Below are 27844 nucleotides of genomic sequence, written 5' to 3'. Positions count from 1 at the left end.
AGAAGTAGTTTTCAACCGCCTGCATTTTAAAATTCCTCAATGAATTTAATAATTTGATACAGGTATTACCTAAATAAGCAAACCCAAGTGAACACATGGGTTATCAGAAAAGAAAAATGAGGGTGTAAAAATTTACTTAAAATTCAGAATATGACTCATTTCTAAAAATGAGTGCCCCTCGGGCATTTAAACATATGATTCAATTTGTTAAAATCTGATTTACATACTGCGTGCCAGGAACACATTTATTAGGTAAAGTGCGATACACCTAGGCTGCAGGCACATTCTCCAAAGAGAACTGGTGAATACAGTCAGAATAAACACTAGGAAGGAACGAGAGCAGAGGGACATATGAGTATGTATTCCTCCCGCTTGCTCACTGAAGAAAGACACAGAGGGGCTGAATGACTCACCTGGGGTCATACAACCCCCGAGACAGAGCAGTGATTGAACCCAGTTCTCCTGACCAGCTACACAATGGTCCTTTCAAGAGGTTGCTTCCTTCATGTTTTTGATCTCAGTTAGCTGGTTCGAGCCAGCGCAACACGTCTGTAGGGCTGAACAGCAAAGCGCTGCCACTCAGTCCATCCAGTGGCTGCTTCAATGCATTGCCGGAGGAAGATGACGTGCAAGCAGGGTCTGAACCTGAACTTGACGTCCTGTGGTCCCTCTCACCCTTAGCGCATAACCTGTGCTGTCTTGGCTGCCTAAGGAGCTCCATGGGGCAGAGAGCTATGTGAGCACCAGGAGTCTCAGGGACGAGCAAAGCGGGCCCTGCTGCGCTGTACTTGCCAGCCTGGCTGGACGCTTCTCAAGGTCACCGAGTGAAGGCGCTTAGTGCGGTGCCTCTGGCCACGAGTGCCCGGTACCGCCTGCCGCTATGTCATCGACATCATCATCGTCGTCGCTTTGATTTTATGAGAATGAACTTACGCTTGTGCTTTTATTTGTGTAACTTCTCTATTCTGTTTTTGGGGTTTGGCACAGTGCCTGGCACCTATAAAGCATTCGGTGAATATTACTGAATAAAGGAATGAGTGAACGGCTTTCTCTATAACATGTGTCCAAGAAGCAGCAAGAAGGAGAAAGCTAATTCCACCCAGCCTGGCTTCACAGCTCTGAATAAGGAGGTGAAACAATGGCTTAGCAGCCTTTGATAGACATATTATGTTTCTCTCTGCCCGAATCTGTGAAGATGGGCCTACTTTTTTTTTTTTTAATGGATTTTTTCCCCATAAATGTACCTTCTCACAACCCGAACCAACATAGTCTCTCCACACGAGAAACAGCAGTGATCAGGATTCATCTTGTGGTTTTCCCGCCATCGCTGTAAAACTACCATTCACCTTTGATGGCCCTCCTGTTGTCCAAGCACATACTTGACTTTGTGGGAAATCTCAGGCTCCAACCTCCGCTCATTCTCACTATGGAGGAGGCAGTTTCTTGCCTGAGTACTTCTTCAGAAAAGGCTTCCATAGAACCACAGATAAAGTCATCATACAAAGCAAAGGGGTTTTTTTTGTTTTTGTTTTCGTTTTTAAAAATTAGGAATCCCTTCTTATTTATCTGTCAACATTCAGTGAGTTGACATATTTCTTCTTCTGCAAAAGTGTCATTTGTCCCAAGAGCACATATGCTGAAGCATCAAAGTATTGGGAAAGGAGTTGCCTAGGGAGTTGAATTCTCTCTTTTCCATGAAAGCTAATACTAAGATAATGTCATGAGACTATAAAGATAGTAATATTGAGAACGAAAGGAAAGAAAACCACAACCTACTAGCACAAGTGTGTCCAGCATTTTTTAGACTGGAGACTACGTGTTTCCAGAACTGCAGGGAGGTTTTCCAATTTGAGACAGAACAAGAAATGTGATTTTTGCTGCCTGGAGAACAAGGAAGAATTCACTGTATTAGACAAGGTTTGATACTAATGCCCTGAACTAGAGCAGTGACAGTAGGGGTGTCTGGTAATAGGGGGGCAGAAATACATTTGCAAGTGAGAAAGTAATAAAATTGCTAAGTGACCGCACTTTGGAGTGCAAGGGAAACAAAATATTGAAAGATTATTCCGTTTGTTTTTTAAAAGAAATTGTCTGGTAGAGAATTCGTACATATAATCACAGATTTTCTTTGGCAATGTGAAACATGTCCCTGAATCCAGCTTGCTGGGCTGTCCAATAAAATGCTGTTAACCCAAAACAATCAAGATGTCAGCATGTTTGTTGAAGCATTGACCCAGTGCTCTGCCATGCTGATATTTTGCTTTCAGGCCAAAACAGTGATCTAAGTTTCATCCTAAGGAGAAAAGAGACCTACCCTGATTGAATTTGTATGGACAACTTTGACCTCAAACAGTATCACTTATGCCAATGCTAAAACTCAGGTAACAGAGGACTATCCACAATGATAGAATTTTTCACATTTTGAGGGACACAAGATTACTAATAATAGTATACTTTGAAATGCAAACTTGTGTAAGAAGAAAGAACCAAATTTCAAATAATATATTAGGATTTTGGAGAAATTGATAGAAAACAGGAGAAACAAAGAGTTAAAGCACAGCAAATAAATGTTGTATTGAAATGTCAACATGAGAAAGTAATTAATACTGCATCTTAATATATTTGGAATATGACAAAGTAAAAGTATACCTTGTTCAAACTCAATAAAAAAAGGTACACAGGAAGAAAATCTACCAAGAAACCTGTGAAAGCCACGAAATAAAGAGGGGCCTGGATACAAGGAGAGCATCTGAATGAGAACTACATAGTCTAATGAAGACCAAAGTGGAAAAGTTATAGGAAGGAAGGTTTTGCTTAAATATAGGAAAACATTTTTTCAGTTAAGCTGTTCAAAAATGTTAGTTGCACTATGATGCTGTGGGACCACGTGAATCAGGGGGTTTAAGCAGAGGTCAGATGGTCACTTGTTGAAGGGTGTTCTACTTGGAGACCCACCATAGATGAAACAGGGCCCTTCTGATACCGTCAAGGAGACTTTTGTTTGCCATCTTCATTACATTTTGCGTCCTTTATTCTCAATGCACCCCTTCCTTATATCTCCAGTTAAAACCGACGGCTCTATCGATATTCTTTCTGTACGTTTGCAGTGTTTTTCCGTTTCTCATCGTATTTTTTTTAGATTTTCCAAAAAATGAGAATCCTTCTGATTTTAGATTTTAATCTCCCTATCTACTAAAATTTCTTCTGTGCTTCTAATCATATTTATTGTTCTCTTTCTTTCCTCTCTCTCTTCTCTCAGAATAACTGCATATTTAAGCTGAAGATCTAGCAAGCCATTATTTATAGGGAATGACTTTCTCCTTGATCATTATTAGCAACTCATCTTCCCCAAACTTATAAAAGTGAAGCAAGGGTTTTCTCCTCACTCCAAGATACAATTAATTCACATCTTTTTCAATGGACAAATCTTATAAACTCTTCTTTCTAAAGTGCATTTCTTGCAATTGTCTTGAATCATCTCAAGTTAAGTCTTGCTGATGATGAGGACTTCTGTGCAGAAACTAACACTGTCAGCAAAATTGTCTTTCTACACAAAGAACAAACTACTGCACATGAAGAACTGTACACTTCAGAATAAAATTTCTTACTTTTAAAAGCTACCCATATTATCATGTCCAAGTGGTACTTTAGGTTGGATTTATAAATTCAGCAAAGTGTATGCATGATGTATTAACTACTATAAAAGAGCTTTAATAAATATATAATATGTGATATAAAATTTTTGATTATATATATGCTGTATATCTAGTGAAGTCTTTTATAAATTATATCCACATAAAAAACTTTCATCCTATTGGATAAATAATGAATTTGAGTCTAGTTTTTGTCCAAGATCAATGTCACTTGATATTAAAAAAAATAAATCATAGGAAATAACTAGTATTGAATGCTACTTTTTTTTCATTTAGTATCAAGAATGAAAAAACAGTCTTTGGAACAAGCTGCAAGTTTAAGAGTGTTACTAGTTGAACATGGCTGGTTTAAACACTGGAAGATGAAATCAATATATTGGAATGACTTGTCTAACACGCTGTAATAAGATACCTTATTAGGTGCAGTTCAAACACTGAGTATTCCTGAAATGGAGAAAAGTATAGAAGTTATCACTTTTTGTTCCTCTTGCATTTGAATAATGCTCTCGGTGCCTTTTACTAACTGACTGACAGTGTGCAAATTACTTAATCCTGTCTTCATTTCCTTACCACTTAAATTAGATTAAGGATACTTTCTTCCTCCTGGGTTTGTATAGATTAAATGAGATGATTCATTAAAAGTGTTTAACCCAGTATCTGGCATATTGCTGTAGAAACATCAGCTAACTATTAGCTACTGCTAACAGTTAAGTAATACAAAAAACTTGGGACAAATTAATAAATAGTCTCACTAAAAATATTAAAACTAGGAATATCTACTCTAAAAATTTAATTGGCAGAACAATTCTGTGAGACTTATATTAATGAAAGACATAATTTAGACAAGTAATCAATTCTAAGAATGTATCAATTTTTAAGAGAAGAGATTTCTAAGTTTCCATGATTGATTTGACAAAGATCACAGGATCATGTCACAACATTGCATATTAATTCATGACCTTGATAACAGAATTCTAAAAAAGTTTATCTTCCTGGTGTAAAACACTTCAAACGGCATACCTTCTATAGAACATTCCATTTTTTCAATGACTCAGTGTTGAACCACTTCACCTGAACATAGCATTTATAGATTTAACTGTATCAATGGCCACTTTAAAACTTTTCAAACTTTAAGCACTTTTCTCTGGTTGAACATCTTTTGAGCCAAACAAATCAAGCTATTGTAGCTTCAAAAGGAATAGCTAAATGCTAATAATTTTAATTGCATAATTTCAGAGTCAATTTTATATTATACTTGCCAAGGATTTTCAACCAAGAAATTTAACAGTAATTAAATTAGAATTTATCTACCAATTACAATCTAAGGGTGTTAAATCTTCAAATGTGTTAGATTGTATCTCACAAGTTTTTATAATGGAAATTCTTGCATTACAAAACTATCGTTTAACAGGCATGCTTGGTAGATTATGCGTTGGGCATGGAAATTATTTATTTGAGAAACTTAGCTATATCAATACTAAGATCATTTATATGCTAAATGATTATTACCCTGGAATGGTTTTATTTGGAATGAATTATGCTTTCTTTTCAAAATACGGGAGGGCTTCCTTGGTGGCGCAGTGGTTGAGAGTCCGCCTGCCGATGCAGGGGTCACGGGTTCGTGTCCCGGTCCAGGAAGATCCCACATGCTGCGGAGCGGCTGGGCCCGTGAGCCATGGCTGCTGAGCCTGCGCGTCCGGAGCCTGTGCTCCGCAACGGGAGAGGCCACAACAGTGAGAGGCCCGCGTACCGCAAAAAAAATAAATAAATAAAAAATAAAATAAAATACGGGAAACTAAGAGAAATGTAATAATGCAATCGATTTACTAGTATAAGTAGGCAGAAAATTCTAAGAAAAAATAGGCTAATTTTCAAAAACAGGTTCATAGAAGTTCTCCGTAACTCATGGGTAAGGGTAGATAAACGTCACATTTTAGACTACTTCATAGACAGTATAAGAACACTCATCCTGTGAGTTATTAACAAAATTAGGAGAACACTGTTCTCTGTGATCTACAATTGTGCTTAAAATGAAATATTGATTTGGCCAAATAAATGAAGAATAAATGGCAAGAGCAATTTTTGGCCTCTCTCTGTTGTGGCCTCTCCCATTGCAGAACACAGGCTCCGGACGCGCAGGCTAAGCGGCCATGGCTCACAGGCCCAGCCGCTCTGCGGCATGTGGGATCTTCCTGGACCAGGGCACGAACCTGTGTCTCCTGCATCGGCAGGCGGACTCTCAACCACTGTGCCACCAGGGAAGCCCGGCAAGAGCAATTTTTAATCTCTATTCCTATTGTTATTTGGAAAAATTATTGGGGGGACTATGGGATTAGTTAGGATAAAGAGACTGTGAACTGCTCCACCTGAAACAAGTGGTCTTTTCTTAAAGGATTGTGTTTGAAAAACAAAAACATTCTGCAAATTAAATTTATACTAGCTCTATAACTTATTAAAATTTTTCCAAATCAATGTAATAATCACATGGAAGTCATTATTTTAGCTTTCCCCATCAAGTAATTCTGAAATAAACATCAAACATCACTAGCCAATAAAAAACAATCCAAATTTATCAAGCAAGGAAAATTTATTAAATTATGAGTTTAAAAAATTATTAGGCATCAGCTATATATACAATTTAGTAACTACAGTCCTTAACCTGTCATGTGAACACTGAATTGTTTTACTTTGTCTATAATAATAAATACAGTTAAACTGTTCTTATAATGTCTATTTTTTTCTACTTTCCTAATTTCATTATAACGCTATCATTATTTTGTTCTACTTTCCTTACAAAGAAGACTTAAAGTTCTATTTTTTGTTTCGGGTTATAATTTCAAATTTATTGTTCTGAAAAGTAGCTCTTTTTGAGATTAAAAAAATTAAGCTTATTGAAGACTGAAGCCCATAACTGGTTTCACAATGTTAATTTCTCGACTATCAGCATTATGTAGAGAGTATTGTATAGAAATTGAGCTAATCTATTTTTGCATCCATTAATGTATCCCCCAAAATTCCTTTGATTTTAAAGATGCGTGTGCATGTCCATGTTCATGCAGATTCTAGTTATATAATTTAGCTATACATTTTTGACGGATGTTACTTTTATAATGTACCGTGTATTCTAAAGTACAGTCTTTGGTATGGCCTCTTCACCCTCTATCCTCTTGGTCCATTCCCAAGAAATGGGTAGATACACTGGCCAGGAAATCATAAGCAGGGAAAAAAGAGATTCTAACCCTCTTAGAAAACAAAATAAACACATTTTGAATCAAACTAATTTAGTTTTTAATCTTGACTGCTTCTGAATGACCTGGGGTGAAGCACTAAAATACTTCCATTGTTTGTAAACGGGTCTTAATACTTGCTTTATATGCTGGTTGTGAAGATGAGGTTAGGTGAGGTACAGGAAAACCCCAAAGAGAGTGGATGGGGTGTGCTGTTCGTTCCATTCATGATAGTTTATTTTTCATGTTCAAGATAGCTGATGCCTCACTTTGCAAGTTGAATTAGACTCAATATATTTAATTAAGTCACTTTAAAAAAATTTTTACATTTCTGTTTCAGGATGCTAATAGTGCATCATAGTTTAATTGGAAACACTTTTTCTTTCTCAAGGAGGCATAAAATATAAAATATTTTTAACACTTGATTACATCTTGGATTTAATGAAATATGGTAAAGTGATTCCACATATTTTTTGAAATGTACTCTAGGGAGTAACTTTCTTCTAGAAAGACCTGGTCCTCAAGGTGCTTATACTATGTATACTGCTTTTATTGATAATTGAGAGAAGGAATGCCACTGGATTAAAAATATATATTTGAACTCCTTCTGGCAAAAAGAGTGAAGTTACATTAGAGGGTTAGTTAATACTTTATGTTTGATGATGCTTTTAATCAGGTGAAATTGCTGCTAGTTTTCTGTGTTCAGAGTTTTTCTCAAGCTATTATTGATCACTGCTCCACAATAGAAATTGATGATATGAAAACATTTTTGCTTTAGAATGCATATGAATTTGTGGGGAAGATTAGCAACAGCTGCTTTGATCTGACAGCATATAATAATTGTTAAAGTGGATCAATGAAATGTCAATTTACTTCAGCACATTAAATAAAAGAAATCTGTTGATCAGAACTGCCTCAGAACCCCTATTTCTGGCAAAGCAATTTACATTTTTAGAGTATCTGGCACTCAGGTTTGGAAGTAGGATCTATTGACTTCTGAGGTCTTGGCTGTGACTCATTTCTGTCATACGACCTTGGGCAAATCATTTGATCCAGTTCTTAGCTTCTTCATCTGTAAAGCAACTATAGCAATTCTAAAAACAATACTTCCCTGTCCTTTCTATTGCTGGCCTGTGGGAATTTTAGGTATGTTGATGGAATTACTCAGGAAATGAAATATACTGTCAGTGACAAGGAACATAAGGTAGGAGAGAGAACACCATTGGCTAACAGACTAACTGGCTAAAGATGCTGTTCTTTTATCACTGGCTAATCTTTTGAAAGGCAGGTTGAACTTCTTGACTTTATTCTCCACTTATATATGAATCATCAAATCCTTAGATAATGTGATTCAACTCTGAGATAACAATAAAACCTTTAAACTCTGTGTCTTGTCACACCCATTCCAAGTGTTGCACATCTGCAGTCTTCTCTGAGTTTTTCATGGGAGTGTAGAGCTGTGCTACCTTTGCAAAGAGCTTAAGAAATAGATTCATTCTGTGTCCTCTTGAACATATACTTCAAGGTTCCAGTCATGGCCATCTGGACATCAACTTTGGGGTAACTTCATCCAAAGACACAATTCTAAAAATGTCCCCCATGAGTCCTGTCCTCTTGTTATTCAATCAAACACTAGTCTAGGTACTGTACTGCTGTAAGAGACTTTGTAGATGATCTTAAAATAGGGAGATTATCCAAGATTATCTGTGTGGGCCCTATGTAATCACATGAGCCCTTAAAAGCAGCTGAGATGTGGCAGGGGGGAGTCAGAGAGATTAGAAGTATGAAAAGGATTTGAGTTGCCATTGCTGTCTTTGAAGATGAAGGGGGCTGTGAACCAGGGAAGGTGGGCAGCCTCTAAAAGTTGAGAGCTACCCAATGTTGATAGCCAGCCTGGACATGGGGATTTCAGTCCTACAACCACCTGGAACTGATTTCTGCCTGGAAGTAAGATTCTTCTCCAGGATCTCTATAATGAATGCAGGGTAGCTGACATCTTGATTTCAGCCTTATTAGATTTTTATCATATTACCTAGTCAAGCCCATTGGACTTCTGATCTACAGAACTGTGAGACAGGCAAATGGGTGTTGTCTGAGCAGCTAAATTTGTGGTGGTTTGTTATGGTGGCAAGAGTAAATGAATATACTATCCATCCATCCACCCAATCCAACTATTTAGCAAATATTTATTGAGCTAAGAATGGCCAGGATCTTCTATTGAGCTGATGATAAAGCAGTGACACAGAGATAAAAGTTCTTGTCTTCACAGAATTTATGTTCAAGTAACAACACCCAGATATTCAAAAAGACCCTAGAGCTTCTAGCTCATTGCTATTGGATCCCATAGGCCTATTTGATTAGAACAAGACTAGACCTATCAGGCATTCCTGATGATGGAGAATGCACCAGATGAAGTATTATCCACCATGGCCTAAGTCATATGCATTTAGATGGACTCTCAAACCTAGTTGGTTGGTAGTTTCAAGACAATCTCAGATGCTCTTTGCTTGAGTTTATAAACACAATACACATATCATAATGTCGTTCTTAGCAAAGGTTTATCAGAAATTGTATATAATGGAGCTCCTAGCAAAGATTCAGCAAAAATTGGTCATAGAAATTCTAAGAGACAGCTGATTAACAATATTTGGTGACTATGGTTAACAGCACTGTCTTGTGTATTTGAAAGTTGCTAACACTATAGATCTTAAAAGTTCTCATCACAAGGAAAACAAATTTGTAACTATATGAGATGATGGATGTTAACTAAATTTAATGTGGTAATTATTTCACAATATATACATATATCAAATCAATTTTGTGTACCTTAAACTTATACAATTATATGTCAATTACATCTCAATAAAACTGAAAATCAAAACAAAACAAATCACATTAGTTGAAGGTTATCCACAGTGGGAGTTTCTTCTTATGATCTCCCCAGGAATGGATATGTGTAGCTCGGACTAAGGAAGCTGATTCCCGCATTCTTCTACAAGAAGATAATGGTAATGATGATAAATCTGAACCTTTATTACATAGCTCACTATTTCATTTGCTCAGAAAATGCATTAAGTCTAAGCAGCACTCTTCTTCCCATTGAAGAGTCTCAACAAGTCTACCATCAAATCTAGGATTTTACTTTTCGAAATTTGTGCCCTCACCTCAGGGCTAAGTTACTAAAGAGTGCAGAAGAAGGGGAGGGTGTATGGTAGTAAGGAGCCTCAAGTTTGCTTTGTTCTGAGGGTGGAAACCTCCTTCGCTCCTCGGGTCTCCCGTGGAGGTACGCATTGATTCAGGGACACGGGGTAAGGCTGCAAAGGAGTCTGATGCATTTGGTAAGTGGAATATAGCTGCATGGCAGCACACTTTCAATCGTCTATGGATTTTTAGAAGGTTTTGCTGTGCTGGCACATAGTAAACACTCGATTATTTTTTTTCAGTGAATCAATGAGTGATGTACTATGTTGTCCTCCCTTTGGCATCCTCCAAATAACTAGTAAAAACCACTTTGTTCTCTATGGCTTTGGAGTTAGCCTAATGCACTTGTCTTTCTGGAGGTAGTGAGACCAGCCTTAAGGGGAGAGCAAGAAGGTCCAGTGTACCATGGCAAGCAACGGAGACAGCTCAGCAGGTGTGTAAGAAAGGTGGACATGTGAGCAGGTTTTGAAAGGCTTGTCATCACACTCTTCCCCCTCATTCCACTGTTGCTTAAAATCCTCACAGAAATTTTTAGACGTTTTAGTGGGTCATCACAAAAATATAAATATTTCACTGCTTCCCCCTGAATATCATCATTCTATATTCACAGATCATAAGGAATACTGAAAGGATAACACATATTCTTCTTCTAGACAGACCGAAGTCTCAGCCACCTGGTTAGATGGCTATTTATGATATTTATAACAAATCAACCTACTCACACAAGCACAGATAATAATCAATGATTTGTGTTACAAGACCTACGAACTCTTCAAAACCCTTTATGTGTATAATAAATATCCAACTTTCTTGGAGGTAAAAACAAAGCTTGAAATAGTGGGAAAATTACTGGGCAATAATCCTGTTATTATGGCCCAATTATTGCTTTTAAATTTTAACTATTATATCATTAATTTGCTTTTTAGTTTGTGATAAAGATAACTTCAAGGCTCAAGAGATAAATTTTAAGAAAAAAATATAGGGCTCATTTGGGGGAAGTAAAGGTAGGTTTGTAATAGGTATATGCAAAATCTAAAAGTCATTGAAAGGAGAGTCATTTTTTGTTCATTGCTCTCTCAAAATGGATATAAATAGGCTCACAAAAAGCTCATAGTAAAGTACTGTGTTTTAGGGAAAAGAAAGTAAATTAATCCTGGAAGGATCCAAAGAGAACTTACTCTTAATAACACTGCCATCATTACTTTTTTCTTTACTACTTGGAACATTAATTCAAGATGTGCATGAGAATATAATACAAAAAGCAGGCAAGCAAGGAAATATCGATAATATTTGCAGTTTTTCTAAGGAAATATGTCTATTGTATTTTTCAATTCCTCCTTCATTGATGGTTAAGCTTTTGCTGAGCTATATACAATTCTTCCTGTCAATGTGAAAAGTATAGATTTTTGAGGAGGACAATAAAAATGGAAAGCTGATTTCATACTAAGTGGAAAACGCCTCCTACAGTTTCGTGTTTGGCTCAAGTAAATGGAAGCCAGTGTAGTGTGGGGTTGAGACGGGAACTGCGGGAACATATGGGGTGGGAGGCCAGCACTTCACCAGCGGCGGGACTGAGGGCTTTCAGAGGACCGGTTCCATAACCGGTCGGATCAGGCTTTTAAAGAGAGACACATAGCGAGAAGACAGAGATTTCTCTAAAGGGCGCTGTCGCTGTGCTCTGGGCCAACCCCACCCTGCCGGAGGTGCCATCTGGAGAGGCCTGGGTGCTCTAAGGTGTCCATGGCACTGTCCTGGGCGACACGAAGACCCGGCTCTTCCTCACAGTGGAGAAGCGGACGGAGCCCGCGGAGCAGGACCGGAGGGCATGCGCTCCAGAACTTCCCGTGAGGGTGAGTGAGGGTGTGTTCCGTAGGGGAGGGCGTGCGGGGGCGGGGTCATCTCCACACTGGATGGCACGGCTTCCTGGGAGGGTGGGCGGGCCCTGAGCACCGGAAGCTGAGCAGAATGCAGGAAATCTAGCGGCGGAGGGAGGAGCCACAAGTGAACATGCAGAAGAGAGAGGCACTTCCGGGCGGGGAGAACCGGGTCAGGACAGCGTGGGTCAGCAGGAATTTCTGCTCTCCTCGCAGTCCGCCTCCCCCACCCTGAGCGCCCTGTGCGTAGCCAAGGTCAGGGGCAACGCACAGGGCAGAAAAAGAGAGGTGAAGCCACTACACCCGCTTCTCCCACTGCCAGCGACCAGCCTGAATCAGATCCGAGCTGGAAGAGGGGAGAATACTTGAGGGTAGATCAAGTTTAGAGTTTTGACCAATCTGTTGAAGAAGGGATTCTAAGCACTGGAATTTGTGTGTGTGACTCAAAATGCCTGAGGATCCCATGCGTGAGTGGAACCATGAAGGCCCCTGCTAAGTTTTATGCAGTGTCAGGGCAAGGCTCTCCCACTGAATAAACCTCATTTTTTTGCTTCCTGTCCCCTTTTAAACGTGCCTTTTAATTATGTCATGAATAGCGACTATTCAACACAACAATGACACTGGTGACATTCTTATTTTCTCTGCAACGTCCATATAGAGACCTCTAAAAAGTTATTTACTGGTGGTCCTGAAAGATTTGCATATAAAGGAAAATGAGAATGAGACCTTAATTATCAGCAAATCCAGAATAGGTGATATTTTAGGTGATTTTAAAAGTACAAATTATGATCTGGCTGAATATAGGAGCCTCCTTAAATTACAGCTTTAGAAATCACTATATGCTTTCTTGGTCAGATTAAATAAAACTTTCTGTTGCATAAACAGGAAAGAACACTTTTCTCTTGGGCTAATATCCACATTTGGGACCCACCTTGAGCCTTTAAATACATTAGAGCATATTACACAGATTTCTGGAGGCATATCTCAAAAGCCTTAGCTGAGCTGGTGGAAATCTCCTATTCAGAAACGTGCCAGTTTCCGGTGAGCAGTGACGATGCCAGGGGCCTAAGACTGGGAAGCAGCTGAGATCAAATCACTTTGTCTGTGGATCCTCTGTGGAGTACCTCAGAGGGGGTGCGAGGGGTGACAAAACACACATTGCAAACATAGCTTAGCAGACAGATTAAGAAATGGCCAGTTGTCCCCACTCTCTCCTTGCATCTGCCCCAGCCCACCCCGGGCTAGTTGAGGCGATAAACCCAGGAAATGAAATCTACCCAGCATGAGGGATTTCGGAAAGGCCTGCGGAAGAGGACTCCATTCTACAGATCAGAGGGGGATCAGGGGAGGTTCCTGGGAGGACGTGAAGTTTGGGTTTGCTTCTGGTGCTGTTTCCTGAGAGTCTTTGGACTGGTTTTAGGATGGTCCCTCAAGGTCAAGAATCAGGGTGTAGGCCAAGTGGCCCATTCCAACTAGCAGGTCAATCCTTTCTTTCCATACTGAAATTGATTTTTTTATGATTAACTATGTAAATTCGATCCATCAAACTTGCCTTTGGTCCAGGACTATCAAGACGTGCCTGGGCGGTGAACCTGTCTGCAGTTCGGAGTTATTCTGACAGTCTGATCCCTTTAGCTGAGGTTACACATGGTGGGAGCTAACCTGCGGCGCCCAGGATGAAACTTGAACACTGAGATTTGGAAAGATTCATAAAAAGAAACTGCAAATATAAAAGCTATTTAGAAACTGAAAGCGGTGTCTGTCTTGGAAAGAGGCTGGGTTTTCAATAGTACATCAGGGCAGGCAATTCTTCGTAAACTTCTGGTTTACCAAGGTAAAGCCATTTGATTAGGTACATACTTCTGCCCTCTTCTGAAATGAATTCGGAAATCCAAAGAAGGAACTAAAACTATCTTCCAGGGGAGGGAGAGCTGAACAGTAAAAGTTTATCTCTGATGGAATATTTCTGCAAGTAGGAACTATTAGCATCCAGAAAACAATGCATTGTATTCCTGACTGCTGGCACATTAAAAAATATATATATTGATTCTTGAACATTTATTTTGCATCTAATCACCTTATTAAATTATCATATTAATTCTAATAGATGTCACTTAACTTTCTTCGAAGGAACACAAAACTACATACATATAGTCTTCTCCACAACCTCGTGATGCAGGTGACAGACTTGTAACACCTGCTGATCTGGAAAGCAATTTCACTCACATTTCATCACCTCTTCCCCTTACCCTCATGCGGCCCACACTCCTACAAAACGGTCTCCCGCAGTTCTCTGCGGGTCAATGAGCAGTTTTCCATCTACAACTTGCTTTTCAAATGAAGGAGATTAAGGCGCAGAGTAGTTATGTAACCAGTCCAAGGTCACAAACCCTGAGCCAGGATTCAAAGCCAAGCAACCCTGACGCAGAAACCTTGCTCTTAAACACTCTCCCGTCTCTTGTTTTTCCACACGTTGTCCCACCTGTCCTGGTTCACAAGCTGAACCCCTATTTATTGATCCAAACCCCATTCAGGTACAGAGTGGCCGGACCCTCTCGCCCAGCTGCTTGGGCAGGGACAGGCGCAGGCAATGCAGTCTGCCACCCTGAGTGGGTGCCTGGGGTCCTCTGGCAGGCGGGTGGCAGCACGCCTGTGGGAGTCTGGGATATCCCGGGCAGCGCCCAGAGCCGCGAAAGCACTCGTTCACCTCTCTGTCAGTTTGCAACATTACCGAAGGAAAAAAAAATCGCCTGCTATCCCCTCTTCTCCAAACTTACCTAGATCCCTTTCCTTTCTTAACTGAACACCCCCTTCCTGATGAAGGGAAAAGGAAGAGAATTTTTCCTTGTTATTAAAAGGGGGAGTTCTCATCAGGTTTTGTGCAGCCAGTCCTCGTTCAGTGATGGAGATGTGAGGGAATGGATGGCACGCGAAACCTCCAACTTTACTCATCAAGTATGGGGCCGCACTTCCACACGCCCTGGGAGAGAGTTACATGGTCTGTCTCAAATTGAACAGCACCCCCCCCCCCAAATTCAAGCCCTTTCTGGAACCTCCAAATGTGGCCTTATTTGGAAATAAGGTCATTGCCGATGTAATTAGTAAAGTTAAGATGAGGTCATGCTGGTGTACGGAGGGCACCTAATCCAAACCTGACAAGGACAAGTATCTTAATAGAAGAGAAGAGACACAAAGACAGACACACAGGGGAAAATGTCATGTGGAGATGGAGGCAGCCAGTGAAGTGATGCGTCTACAAGCCAAGGAGTGCTGGACCCACCAGAAGCAAAGAGAAAGGTGGAGAACGGATTCTTGCTTACAGACTGGAGAGCACGGCCCTGCTGACAACTTGGGTTTGGACTTCTGGCCTCCAGAACTGTGAGGCAGTAAATTTCTGTTGTTTAAGCTGCCCAGTTTGTGGTAAGTGATTACAGTGGCCCTAGGAAGCTAATCAACAGCCTTCAGAACTAGATTCTGATTCCCTTGGTCATCATCCTGCCGGGTCATGTGTTTCCAGATATAGACAGACAACCCTGAGAGTAATTTTCCCTCTGGGCAGATGCAGTCACGAGGGTCTACAAAGAAGAGCAGATAGAGGCCATTTAAAGGGCGCACCTGACCCCAACATAATGGTAAGAGTTCACAGTAGTAAGGTGGCCATTTTATGGGCTGGCCACATATGAGGTGCATCAAATGAGGTCACAGAAGCCTTGGCTTTTCCCAGGACCATCTGTCCCTCGGGGCTGCTCTCCTGGGTTATTGCAGAGCCATCAGTGTTTACAGGTACATGGGTCTACCATCTCCATCCCCTAAGACTTTCAAGGCTCTGAAACCTCTGCTAATAAAGAATGCTTGGACGAAGGGACATTGAACTTGGAGAAGTGAAGACTGAAAGGGTAGGAAAGTTTTATATAATTTTTTGAGGGCCTCTTATTTGGAAAAGGGACTAGATATTATTCTGTGTGGTTTAGACTAGAGAGATAAGCCAGATAGAAATATTTGGCATATATTTCATTCACTGTAGGAAGTGATTTTCTCTTTGGATGTAGGATGGGCTACCTCATGAAATAGTGAGGCTCTTTAGGACAAGACTGAATAAATAAGTATTGGTCATGCAGACTGGGATAGTGAATAAATTCCACACAAACACATATTAAGCACCTAATTCTTCTCCGTGTGCTACACTCCTCACAGAAAAAAGAAACCCCAACACATTTGGGCTATGAAACCAATAGTCTGATATTTAGTAAATGTAATTTAGTAAATATTTACTAAATATTTATAAATATTTACTAAATATTTATAAATATTTAGTAAATATCACATTTAGTAAATGTGATATTTAGTAAATGGAGAGAGGTGCAGATCAAAGGGCACCTACATGGATCTGCCAGCTTGGTTAGGATCCTAGGATTCTTTTCAGACCAACTAGTTATATCTGAGTGGAAGAAGAGTTCAGAAGAGATTAGATAGATACAGGATCACTCCAAATCTAACTTTCAGGAATGCTGGAGTAGTTTTCTAATACTTTCCTCAATAAACTTAGGACTTTCAAAGACTTTCAAATCTAATAAGCCTAATGATTCCAAAGGAGCTTTGAAGCAAATTTCTAAATCATACTAAAAATTGTATAGAATTCCATGGGGGAATAAACCTTAATTTCAAAATTAAATTAAAAGCTCTGTGAAATAAACTTTATACAAGTCAATTATAAGACATAAGAACTAAAGACATTTTTGGTGAACAATCAGCTCTCAAAAGTTCATCAACAGTTTAAAGGACCATGAAAATAGGTACCGTAGAACTCAAAAAAATATCTAAAGAGGGTCTGAAACAGGTTGACTGAGAGTTCTTAGGCTCTCCTTAGAAGTTGTTTTAAAAGACTATCAGTAGAAAACAGTTGGTTCTATTTTTTAGAAACGCCCTTAAATTTCAGGGCGAAAGACCTGGTAGAAACTTTCCAAAATTTTGCAAATTTAATGCATTCTCATTTCCTGTGTTATTTAATGTGTCTGAATTTGAACTGGAAATTTTAAATCTCTTTTCATGGACTTCTATTAGTCTATGGCATACATCTTAGAAGTATCCTAGATAAATCAAAGACTATTTGATTTTACACACTTGGGAACATGTTATTTCATTATTACATTTACTTTTGCATATTCTGTGACATAAAGTTAATGTACTGTACTTTTAGAGTTGCTGATACCTGGAGTCTCTGAACTATATCCCTTAGAGGTTGTTTCAGGACTTCTGGTGCAATTAGAAACAAAAGTACCAAAATAAGGATTGCCTCCCCAAAACACGGTTGTTGGATAGCCTTAATCTGCTGGCAGAGCCCCATATTTTAGCTGTAAATGTTTTAATGCCATTTATTGGCTCATGCTTCTCAAATGCAATACACTGCATCATTAATTTTGTAGTTTCATCTCTGAAAGCTATAAATTGAGCATTCTTATTGTCTTTATTTTCTGTAACCTTTAATAACATTTGTGAAAGAACACAGGAAAGAAGAAATTGTTGTTATAGAAACTCTTCTTTCTCTTTCACCCCACAGCAGTCACTGGAAAGACAGCATGTCTTAGATATCCAAAATTCACTGTTTAGAACGAAAGAAAACAAGTTCAAGCTTAGCTACTAGCTTGGATCTTCCAAAGAGGACCCTGATCCTGGTTTGTCACACTCAGCTTCTCTTTTTATGATAATGACCTTCCCCCAAACCGCACTCACATGTTTGAGCTTGCCAGGAAGGGATGGATTTGAAAACCAGTTATCCGTGAATGAATCCCATTGTCCTTAATTAATTTGGCCACTCACCTGGCATTTGGTAGTCAGAGGCAAGGTGAGTCCTTTGAAGCAAAGGGGCTGCAGCCGCTGGGGAAACCAGGAGGTCATGCCTCACTCACAGGCTCACAGAAGTGACCAGGGGATACAGTACATTAAATCACCTCTCCAAGCTGCTATATACTAATTTATACAGTGTTGCTATATTTGTATATAATATCATACAGGGATAACATTGCACGTGTATATAATGTTGTATGATAATAATGACTATCTCATTTAATGTTCAGTCAAGGCCAGGCCCCACACGAAGGGGTGTACATTATCTCAAGTTGTCTTGCCAACGTTATGAAAAAGATATTATTATAAATATTTTGTGCAGATGAAGAAATTTAAGTTCAGAGAAGTCACATGACTTGCCTAAGGTCACATCTCTTCTGCTCCCCAATATTACTCTTTATTCCACATTGCAATTCACCGATTTGTCTGTTGTTGTTTTAACTGTAGCCTAATTAAAACCTGTGAAAGTATGTTATTTATAAATAGAAATACAAAGCCGCTCTTTCTCCTAGACCACGACTGATTCTGTGGGGCTGGCGGTAAGTTTCATGACCTGTAGAAGTGTGGATAGGGACACTGGTTGGTGCTACCAGTGTCATGTGCTCCCCCCGGTCTACCTATTTCCCACTGGTCCCCTGGGAAGACTGCTGGCGTGGTTGTGCATTCGCTAGCTACTCAGCCCCTCTGATCATTTCAGAGAAAGTCCAGCTGACATTAAAATCGGACAGAAATTGCAAAAAGGAGCAGGCAGTAGAATTATGCTAAAGCTTGTGCTTCAAGGGAACATTAACAGAAGGATAAGGTCATTATATTTGAAGGAACACTCTCTCTTTCATTCTTTTGGTCATTTATATTGGGTCTCACTCTCAAAAATATTTTGTTGTGGGACTGGAAATACATATCTTTGAATATGAATTTAACAAGACATTGATTACATGAAAGTAGGGAAAAAGGAAACAGAAAATGAAATTGTTCTTAGATACATTGAAATTAAGGATGAAATATCTTTTCTAATGCTACATGCTGTAAATTTCTAATGTATTTTTAATTGTAACTAGTATGTCTGTTACTAAAGACACCTGCTCAAATAAAAATGTATCTATGGTTCTGTGAATATGAATAAAATATAATCATAAAGCAAGGTTTATTAAAATGCTATTAAACCTAAATTAATTTTAGACTGAAAATAGTATTATAATTGGAAATCCTGTGTTAAGCTTCTACTGGTAGAACTGGATCTGTGGTAACAGCCACTTTGAAGAATAGTTTTATGTTTTAGAGCTAGAATGCTCCAATTTTGTAAGATGACCCTTTGGAAATACAGCAAACTGCATTCTGGCATTGTACTGACAGGTCTCTAAGACAAGTAGAAAATGAAGCTGAAGCTAATAGTTTTTCTGCTCAAATGTCAGAAAAATATTAACCAGAAATACAGTTGAATGTAGAATTCCTGGTGCATGCATTTAGAAATGTTCCAAAGTAATCAGCTAGGTGTGGGACCAATTAAGGCCATGATATAAACTGTAAATAAACAGGGGATGTATTCCTAAACCCAGTTGCTGCTTTTGTGAAGCATATGAACATTTGTAAGTTAAAGAATTAAATAAGTAGTATAATGAGGAATATGTAGAAACCAATTGTTTTTGTTTAATAGTCTAGAGCTCCCAAGAGATTTCTCTGTCTTAGTGGCAGCTGTGCTTATTCTTCTTTACAGGGTTCCTTGAGGATGAGGGAGATTCTAATCATCTTTTGAAGATCACTGTCTTTCTTATTTTATACAAAGATACAAAATGTTGCTTAGATTTAAGTTCCGGATCCCACTGTAGGGCAAGGAGAGCATGAACGCGCGTGGCGTCCCCCGCTCCTACTCAAGCAGGGCAGGGGGGGACACTGGCACTCACCTTCCGTGAGAGGCAAGTACAGAAGCAAATGTTTATGCAGGGGAAGAGTTACAGAGAGGCAACTTTTGCAGCTAAAAAATGGAACAAGTAATAATACATACATCATAGTTTCTGTGAGGATTATTGAGGAAACATTTGTGAATCACACGCTTCAAAAGTGTTAACTCTAACTGAGACTTCTCGTGGTGAGTGTTCCCTGATTCTTCCATTTCTGTCTTTATCTCTAGCATTCCTGTCTTTATATCTATCTCTTATTTGATGCCGCTATGCAGTAAAAATATGAATTATGAATCAAGAATATTTAAGCAAGTATTTTCCACAAAGTAGAAATGCTGTTACTAAAACTTTCAGTTTAGATCGTAAAAGACTGAATTATTAACACCCAGTTTTTACTTTCCTGAAAGAGTCACCATCTCATCTAAATGACCACGTTAACTCGGTAGTGTTTAGATATTTTGGAATGGATATGAACTCATTCCATTATGAGCATTCTTAAGCTCCCAAAACCCCAGTTGAAGTCCTTTTTACTAAAAATGTTTAATATTAAACATATAAGTAGGCCCTACTCCTGAAAGATAGCTAAAGATTCTGATGATCCCATGATTTCCTGAATAGTCTGCCTGATTAGGGAGACTTTTAATAGCAATTTAGGAAATATATGAAAAATAATGATTCCAAAAAAAGGACTTCTTTGTGATTGAAGCTGTCATATGTTCAGTTTTTAGTTTGATGTTTTCTCGTCTGTACAATAAGCAGATCATGTTGCAAAATTTTCATGCACTGTTCCACTAAATTACTAACTTACATGGCTGTCAGATATTAACTTCAAATGTTGACTTACACTGTGCATATGAGAAGTATGGAACTTCAAAGTTAGCAACATAAAAGAAAATTAGATTCACATTGTTTCAAGAGGTACAAAAGGAAAATCACAGTGTCAATGAACAGATGTACATCCACTGCCTGCCAGGAGGTCACCACAACTTGCTAATACCCTTGGGTGAAGCAGATTCACTTCAGTGCATCAGTGCTTTCCCAACCTTATAGAATACTATTTTAAAAGATAAATACATCAGAACATATATATTTAATCAGTACGCACCATCAGCTAAGTAACTACGGATCATCTGTTTTTCTTTTTTTTCATAGAAATAGGAGAACTTATATTAAAACTCTCCAAACCGCCTGTACCAGATTTTAATAATATTGCTTTAAAAATTCCTCTTAAATCAATTATAAAAGTTGACTGTAATTTTAACAGGAAATACCTAAATGTAGAATTACTATCAAGAGAAAGGACAAACTCAAAACCTACTAACGTATTCAAAAGGCTGTTAAAAAAAACTTTACAATGTAATTATTGGAAGATTATAGAACTGTTTCAGTGCTTCTGTACTGAGTAAGTAAGCTGTACATGTCAGGAGTAATAAATGAAATTGTTAATTTTACTATTTCCCTAGGGAGTAGCAGGAGAAGAGGTAGGAGTTATGCTATTTAGATCTCTGAATGGATCTTGGTTTATATGCAATAATAAATCCTAAATGTGTTGCTGATTAACTCTACCTCAGACCACTCCTTTTTTAGTGCTTAAAAGACATTTTGACTTCTGGGGTAACTCACCATTCATATTCTTAAAGATGTTCAGGATGGGGAGGATTTGACGGTAATAGGGCACCAAAGCTTCACCCACCATCTCAGCTGACACAACCAGATGCTGTAGGACTTTGAGAGTGACGCAGATGACCTGTCGGTTTCGGAGGTTCAAGGCATCTATACCGTAGGAAAAGGAACAAGCCAAAAATAGAAAAAGCATTCATTTCTACAACGTTAAGGGAAGTCGTCTCGCAGCCCACTTAATGAAACTGTACTCTACTGGGGGTCACCAATGGGGTGAGCCTTGGTGATTACAGCTTCGAATGATGGACTGTTAATGCTGTCAACAGGATCTTGTTTGTGTATTATTTGTTCTCCCGACTTGCACTGATTCCTCATCAATCCTAAGAAAGCAATTCACTGTCCTTCACAGAAGAGGCTGGTGAGGGACAAGTAGCACGAAAGGTAAAAGATCAGTTCGTGTCGCTAAAGGACCCCATGAAGGTTGACAACACATAACTTGTGCAACAATCCCTTTCTGTTAGCAATCCATGCTATGCTTAAAACTATTGCCATGAAAAAAATTTTTGGGGGAAGAAGAGACTGGTTATGCTGTGTATGAGTACAAATTATAGACTGGTTACAAACGTCGAGAGTATTGTTGGTAGAAGTGACCATAAAGTGACTATAATTACACTCTCAAGAAAGTAGGGAAGAAAAGCAAAAATTTTTAACGTTCAGAACTTTAGAAGGAATTAACTGTATATAACTAAGATACCAAAGGCATACAAAATGTTTTTAAAGAACACTTCTGAATGCACAGTAACAAGCTGTACTGCAGAGACAGAACAGGAGACAGTAAGTTACCTGGTGTCCCCCAAGTGCACGGTCTGGAAACCTGCTCCAGTGGGAATGCAGAGGCCCAGGGACAAGGACACTGATAACTGGCTGTATAAACACGGCCAAATCTCCCACACTTTCTTGGTCCTTAATCATGGGAACCTATTATTTACTTTCTAAAATGGCCAAAATTTCTATGATTTAAATAGAAAAGCCATATAAAGCATCTATTATAGAAGGTCAAAGGTGGTGACTGATAAATTGCAATGCCCGAGACCACTTCAGGACAAAGTCAGAGGCTCTTATTTGTAATATTCTACCTTCTAAAGAAAAAATTGACTATGACATTAAAGCATGTGCCATTTATGGAGGGACAAAAGGAACCAGTCCATCCAAAGGAATGACACCACAGTCACTATACTTGTGAGATAGTCCTAACATTGCTCTTGAACTCCAGCTCACATTTCCAATAGGCTGTGTCTTGCTATCACCTCAAATTCAGTTTGTTCCAAAGATAAGTTTCCCCCATAAACTTTATCTTTTACCTGTTTACCCCATATTTAGTATTGATACAACCAGGTTCCCAGGTATCCAGGGTCAAAATCTGTTTCTCATCCCTTGCATTCTTCATGTTGCAAAGTCATCTTGTTCTGCTTTTGAAGTAGCTCTTGAATGTGTGTCCTCCTCCCATCCTCACCTCTACCCTTCTAGTCCCGGGGCTCCACACTCACCACCTCTCCCCTGGTCCTGGGGCTCCATCCTCACCTCCACTGCTCTGGTCCTGGAGCTCTATTCTCACCACCACTCCCTTGGTCCTGGGTCTCCATCCTCACCACCTCTCCTCTGGTCCTGGGGTCCATCCTCACCACCTCTCCTCTGGTCCTGGGGCTCCATCCTCACCTCCACTCTTCTGGTCTTGGGGCTCCATCCTCTCCATCTATCCTCTGATTCTGGCCCTTAGAACTCCTTTACTAGAGAGCTGCCACACCTTCCTAACCCACCTGCCTTCTTTCTGTCTCGCTCCACTCCCTCAACCTGTCTTTTCACACTGCTGCTGGATTCACCTTCTTAGAACATATTTGATAATCTCTCTACCTGCTCAGAGAGTTCACAGTCTCCCCCACACCATTTCCTACAGAATAAAGTACAAACTAGCCAGGCACAACGGTGACACTTAAGGTAAGTTTGAACCAAACTAAATTCTCAATTGAAAATACAAGAATATCAGGTATAATTTAGTGGTTTCACAGCTATTCTCTTTGGAATCACTAGGAAGTGCTTAAAACTAAAGTGTGGTCAGCTTCATCCCCTCCAGCAAAAATATGGGGGTTGAGGTATGAAAACACCTCAGGGCAACCCCACAACTTCTGGTCCAGTTCAGACTACATTCCTGTTTGGTTTGAAAGCAAACACAAATACAATGAATAGAGAAGTCTCAGCTTCAACGCAAGGAACCAAGTTAAATATAACTCTGGAATTTGATTGCATGGTGGCTCATTATTACAGCATTTAGACACACTGCAGACCATACCATATATTCTGAGAAATAACTAAAAATAGAGTGCTATAATTTAGCCTAAAACCTGTAGTAATGAGATGCTCAAGAGCACAGCTTCAGAGAACCACGGGAAGTAGGAGAGGGAGAAGGTCAGGTAGAATGTTTTGTAGTGGTAGTGGGGACGTTTCTTCTGGTCTTATCCAAGCTAAAATTGTTTTGTCTTTTTAGGAAGCCAGAGGTTATTGATCCCTGCTTACTGGTGTAACTTCATTTAACAGAAGAGAGCTGGGAGCCTGCAGAAATGTCATTCTGAGTATTATGGGCAGTGGACATTCTTTCAAAAAGTCTACCAATGAAGCTCAACATGTTTAGGGTTTGGTACTGCACTGATCTGTGTGATGGTTCATATACTAGTAACTAACATGTATTGGGCACCTCTATAAGCCAGGAATTAAACTGAGCACTTTACATATATTAGTTTACTTAATCCTCATTCATCAAATATTTATTGAGAATGCATTATGCACCAGTTATTCTTTTAAGAATTGGATATAGAGAGGTGAACAAGACAGATATAGTACTCAGCCCCTTGGGGCTTACAATATAGTATGGAAGAATATATTGAACAAATACTACAAGTGTGTTGAGATTTCATAAGAAGGATATGGCATTTAAACAGCAAATCAAAAAGGCATTTAGCCCAGCCTACAAAGTAGGGAAGGCTCCCAGACACAGGTAAGGACCTAAGGGGTGAGTAGATGTTGTTAGGGTGAAGGAGAGGGAACAGCATGCTAGATTGCCCCCTCTTGGATAAAGGACTTTTTTTATAAGGTCTACTCCAGCTCATAGGGATAAAATTCTACTTAGCGATGTGGGAACAAAGCCCAAGACAGCAAAGAAGCAGTCTTCCAAATGCTTTTTATCATTGTGTATGTGTTTTCCTTGGGATCGTTGAGAAATGATGAGAAGAAGGATGTGAGTATGTGTAGATGTACATAAAAGGAGAGTGAGGCAGTGTACTTTTCCCCAAGCTAAAAGATCCCTAGGTCCTGTCTTGTCTCATCAGCCAAATAGAATCAGATGTCTAAAATCCTGGCTTTCTGTCTTTTCTTTCTATTCGTCCCTCTATCCCACCCCACTTCTTAAAAAGGACTCACAGCCACATCCAGCTAAATGTTTTATAAACTGCTTAGTCAGGAAGGATTAGACATTGAAACAGAATTACATGAGTTTGTTGTTTTAATTTTTTATATATTAAAATAAATAAAATTGAGTGTATATAATTTCATTCTATTTTGTGGGTTGTTATTTTTCAAGAAAGCCTTTCTATTGACACCATAAAGTCACAGGTAGGAGAACCTATGAAAAGTATTAGAAGAGGTAGCTATCTGAGCATGTGTAGAGCCCATCTGGTGACTGCAGAAAAGATTTTGGTGGCTGTAGCACCTACGGAATGCTGGCTTGTCAAGTGCCCTTCTTTTAGAGTATACATGCCAAAGCTTGCAATAAAACAGGCTAAAGTATGCTCATCTACTACCGATGTTAGAGAAGAGTCTTGCCATATAGAATATATTAAGGAGTAAACCTTTTTATATATATGAATAATAATAACATCGAACTTTTGTTGATTAGGTTTATCCCTGTACATATGGCTAATTGATCACCTGGGGATAAATTAATAATCTCTCTCACCATGGAGAGTAATAATAGCTATTAAGAAATAATTATTTTATCTCATTACAACACCAATTGAATTACCATGATTGTGGAAAACGTTATTGAATTGGCAAAGACTGACAAGTAAAATGCTTCTACTGTTAACTCTTAATGACATCTAAAATGGAACGCTGAGGCATCCTAAATGACCAGGGACTGGCTCTAAAACTTCTGCGGTAGCTGTGAAATAGAGCCACGGTATGCGCTATAAAAGCCCCTTAACTTCATCTACGAGGGATTTTTTTTTTTTTATATTGCCCATTTCCACTTCAGTTCCTCAGTTCTATTTTTTTTTCCTCATTCTTGGGGAATTAAGATATACCATTAAGTTGGAAGTCTTTTTGTTCTTACTGTCCCAGTAGAACTAAATAAAAAAGAGGTTTTGGTTTTTTTTTTGAAACAAAGTTCTTTTCTTTTGAAAAAGTATGTTAACAGATATAAAGAGAATATGATTCTATAGCTTGAAAGAGAAGAAATGTGCTTATTTTTGTGTTGATGGGCCTGAAAGCAACTGTCAAGATTTAAGTGAGGACTCTGAACTCAAGATTTAAGGTTTTGAAAAGGGTCTAACATGAGAAATCTACTGACATTATAGATCAACCAGGTGAACCTTTATATTCACAAAATTAGATTTCTATTGTACTGCTTACTGCTTTCAAGTATAATCAACAAGATAGAGCTTCCAGATGTATAGAAATTGTTGAATAATAAGGAAAAAATAATTTAAAGTCAAAGTAGTAAAACATTCATCTTCGATGGTTGTAAGTCACATGTATGATTTTCTCAAGCATAAATTCCATTATTGCTATGATTTTTTGCAAAGTGAGAACATTTTCTACTATTAGATATGATTCACTACTGTGGAATCAGGAATAGATGGAAATATTTCTACTTCTTTTAAAATTGGATACACCAAACAAAATGTAAAAGCAAACAATAAATTCTAAAAAATATTTTTGATATATGGTATAAATGTTAACATCCTTGATATACAAATAGCTACCACAAACCAATAAAAGATTGAAACTGCTAATTTAAAAAATGGGCATATAACATAAATAGACAATACACAAATTAATAAATACAAGTGAACAATTACTATTGTAGAATTTTCAACTTCATTGATAATCAAATGAAATGAAACACTACTCTATAATTTTGAATATCATATTAACAAAAAGTTTTTGAAAATTTAATACTCAGTATGGAAACAGGTCTGGGAAAAGAGGCACTCTCCTAGGTACCATATTGTAAACCATCACAATCTTTCTATAGCAACATGCATGTAACACTTGACCCAGCAATTTCACTTCTGGGCATTTAGTCAAAGGAAGTATGCAGCTGTGCAGAAAGAGTTATAGGATAGGATGTATCAATAGTATTATTTATAATTAGAAACCATCTAAATGTTCCCCCAAACTCTGGCTTATTTAAGTAAAATCTGGTATACTTATACAATGGAAAATTATAGCTATTAAAGTCATATAATGGAAAATATTTTTTAAATAGGAAAATGTTTATAAGATACAGGTGAGTAAAGAAGGTTATAAAGTGTATTTTCACTCTGCTCTCATTTTGAAAATAGAATGTAAACACAGTAAATACTGGAGATTTATAAGCTCAGATACAATAGAGACTATCTTATCCATTGGAATATACAGACACTGGATTTTATTCTATTAAAAAATACCTTTTTTTACACTGCTTTTTTAAAAAACTCAATGTATCTTCCATATTTCCCTAAAATATTATTCTTCAAGATTATAATTTATATTTTTTTAATGTAGCAGAATTCTGGCCCTGTCTCCTTATTCTTTCTCAATATTTTCTTGATTATTCTTAACTATTTACATTTTGAGAGAAAATTTAGAATAATTTAGTCAGGTTAAAAAGTATGCTTGGCACTTTGATAAAATTTCCAATAAATTTAGAGAGCAATTTGGGGGAAATGGCCATCTTTCCAGTTAGGAACATGTATCTCCTCTTCAACTGTTCTTGTTTTTTATTAAACTCCTCAGAAAAGCTTTATAGTATTTTTCAAGTAGATTCTGTATACCTTTGTTAGGTTTACTAGTGTTTGAGTCATTTTTATTTATTTTGATATCTTAAATGATATATTTTTCAATTTACTGTGTAAAATATATATAAAATGTTATTTAACCATTTTAAGTGTACAGTTCAGTGGCATTAGTTACATTCACAGTATTGTACAATTATCACCACTAACTATTTCCAAAATTTTCCATCACCCAAAACAGAAACTCTATATCTCTTTTAAAAAAACCCTCCCCACTCACTTCCCCTTGAGCCCTTGGTAACCTCTAACCTACATTCTGTTTCTATGAATTTGCCTATTACAGATGTCTTAAAGTATTTTAAGTATTATTTTTTCTGATGTTGAAATATTTAATTAATAATTGAGATTGCTGCACCCAGTATCATGTTAGTCAAATTAGACTGAAATGAATATAAATTTTGCTAGTCAAGGGGCACTAAC

General features: G+C 38.2%; 1 protein-coding gene across 1 annotated transcript in view; it reads right to left on the bottom strand.

Moving 5' to 3' along the window:
• PACRG (parkin coregulated) overlaps positions 1-27844 on the bottom strand; it is a 514653-nt gene that overhangs the window by 193029 nt on the left and 293780 nt on the right. Inside the window, exon 4 of the mRNA XM_059083526.2 lies at positions 21321-21470. Within this exon, the coding sequence (XP_058939509.1) occupies positions 21321-21470 (150 nt within the window). The remainder of the gene's footprint in view (positions 1-21320; positions 21471-27844) is intronic.

The sequence above is a fragment of the Kogia breviceps genome, chromosome 13 (assembly GCF_026419965.1).
Source record: "Kogia breviceps isolate mKogBre1 chromosome 13, mKogBre1 haplotype 1, whole genome shotgun sequence".
In the NCBI taxonomy this organism is placed as follows: Eukaryota; Metazoa; Chordata; class Mammalia; order Artiodactyla; family Physeteridae; genus Kogia; species Kogia breviceps.
This window is presented reverse-complemented; position numbering and strand designations above follow the sequence as displayed.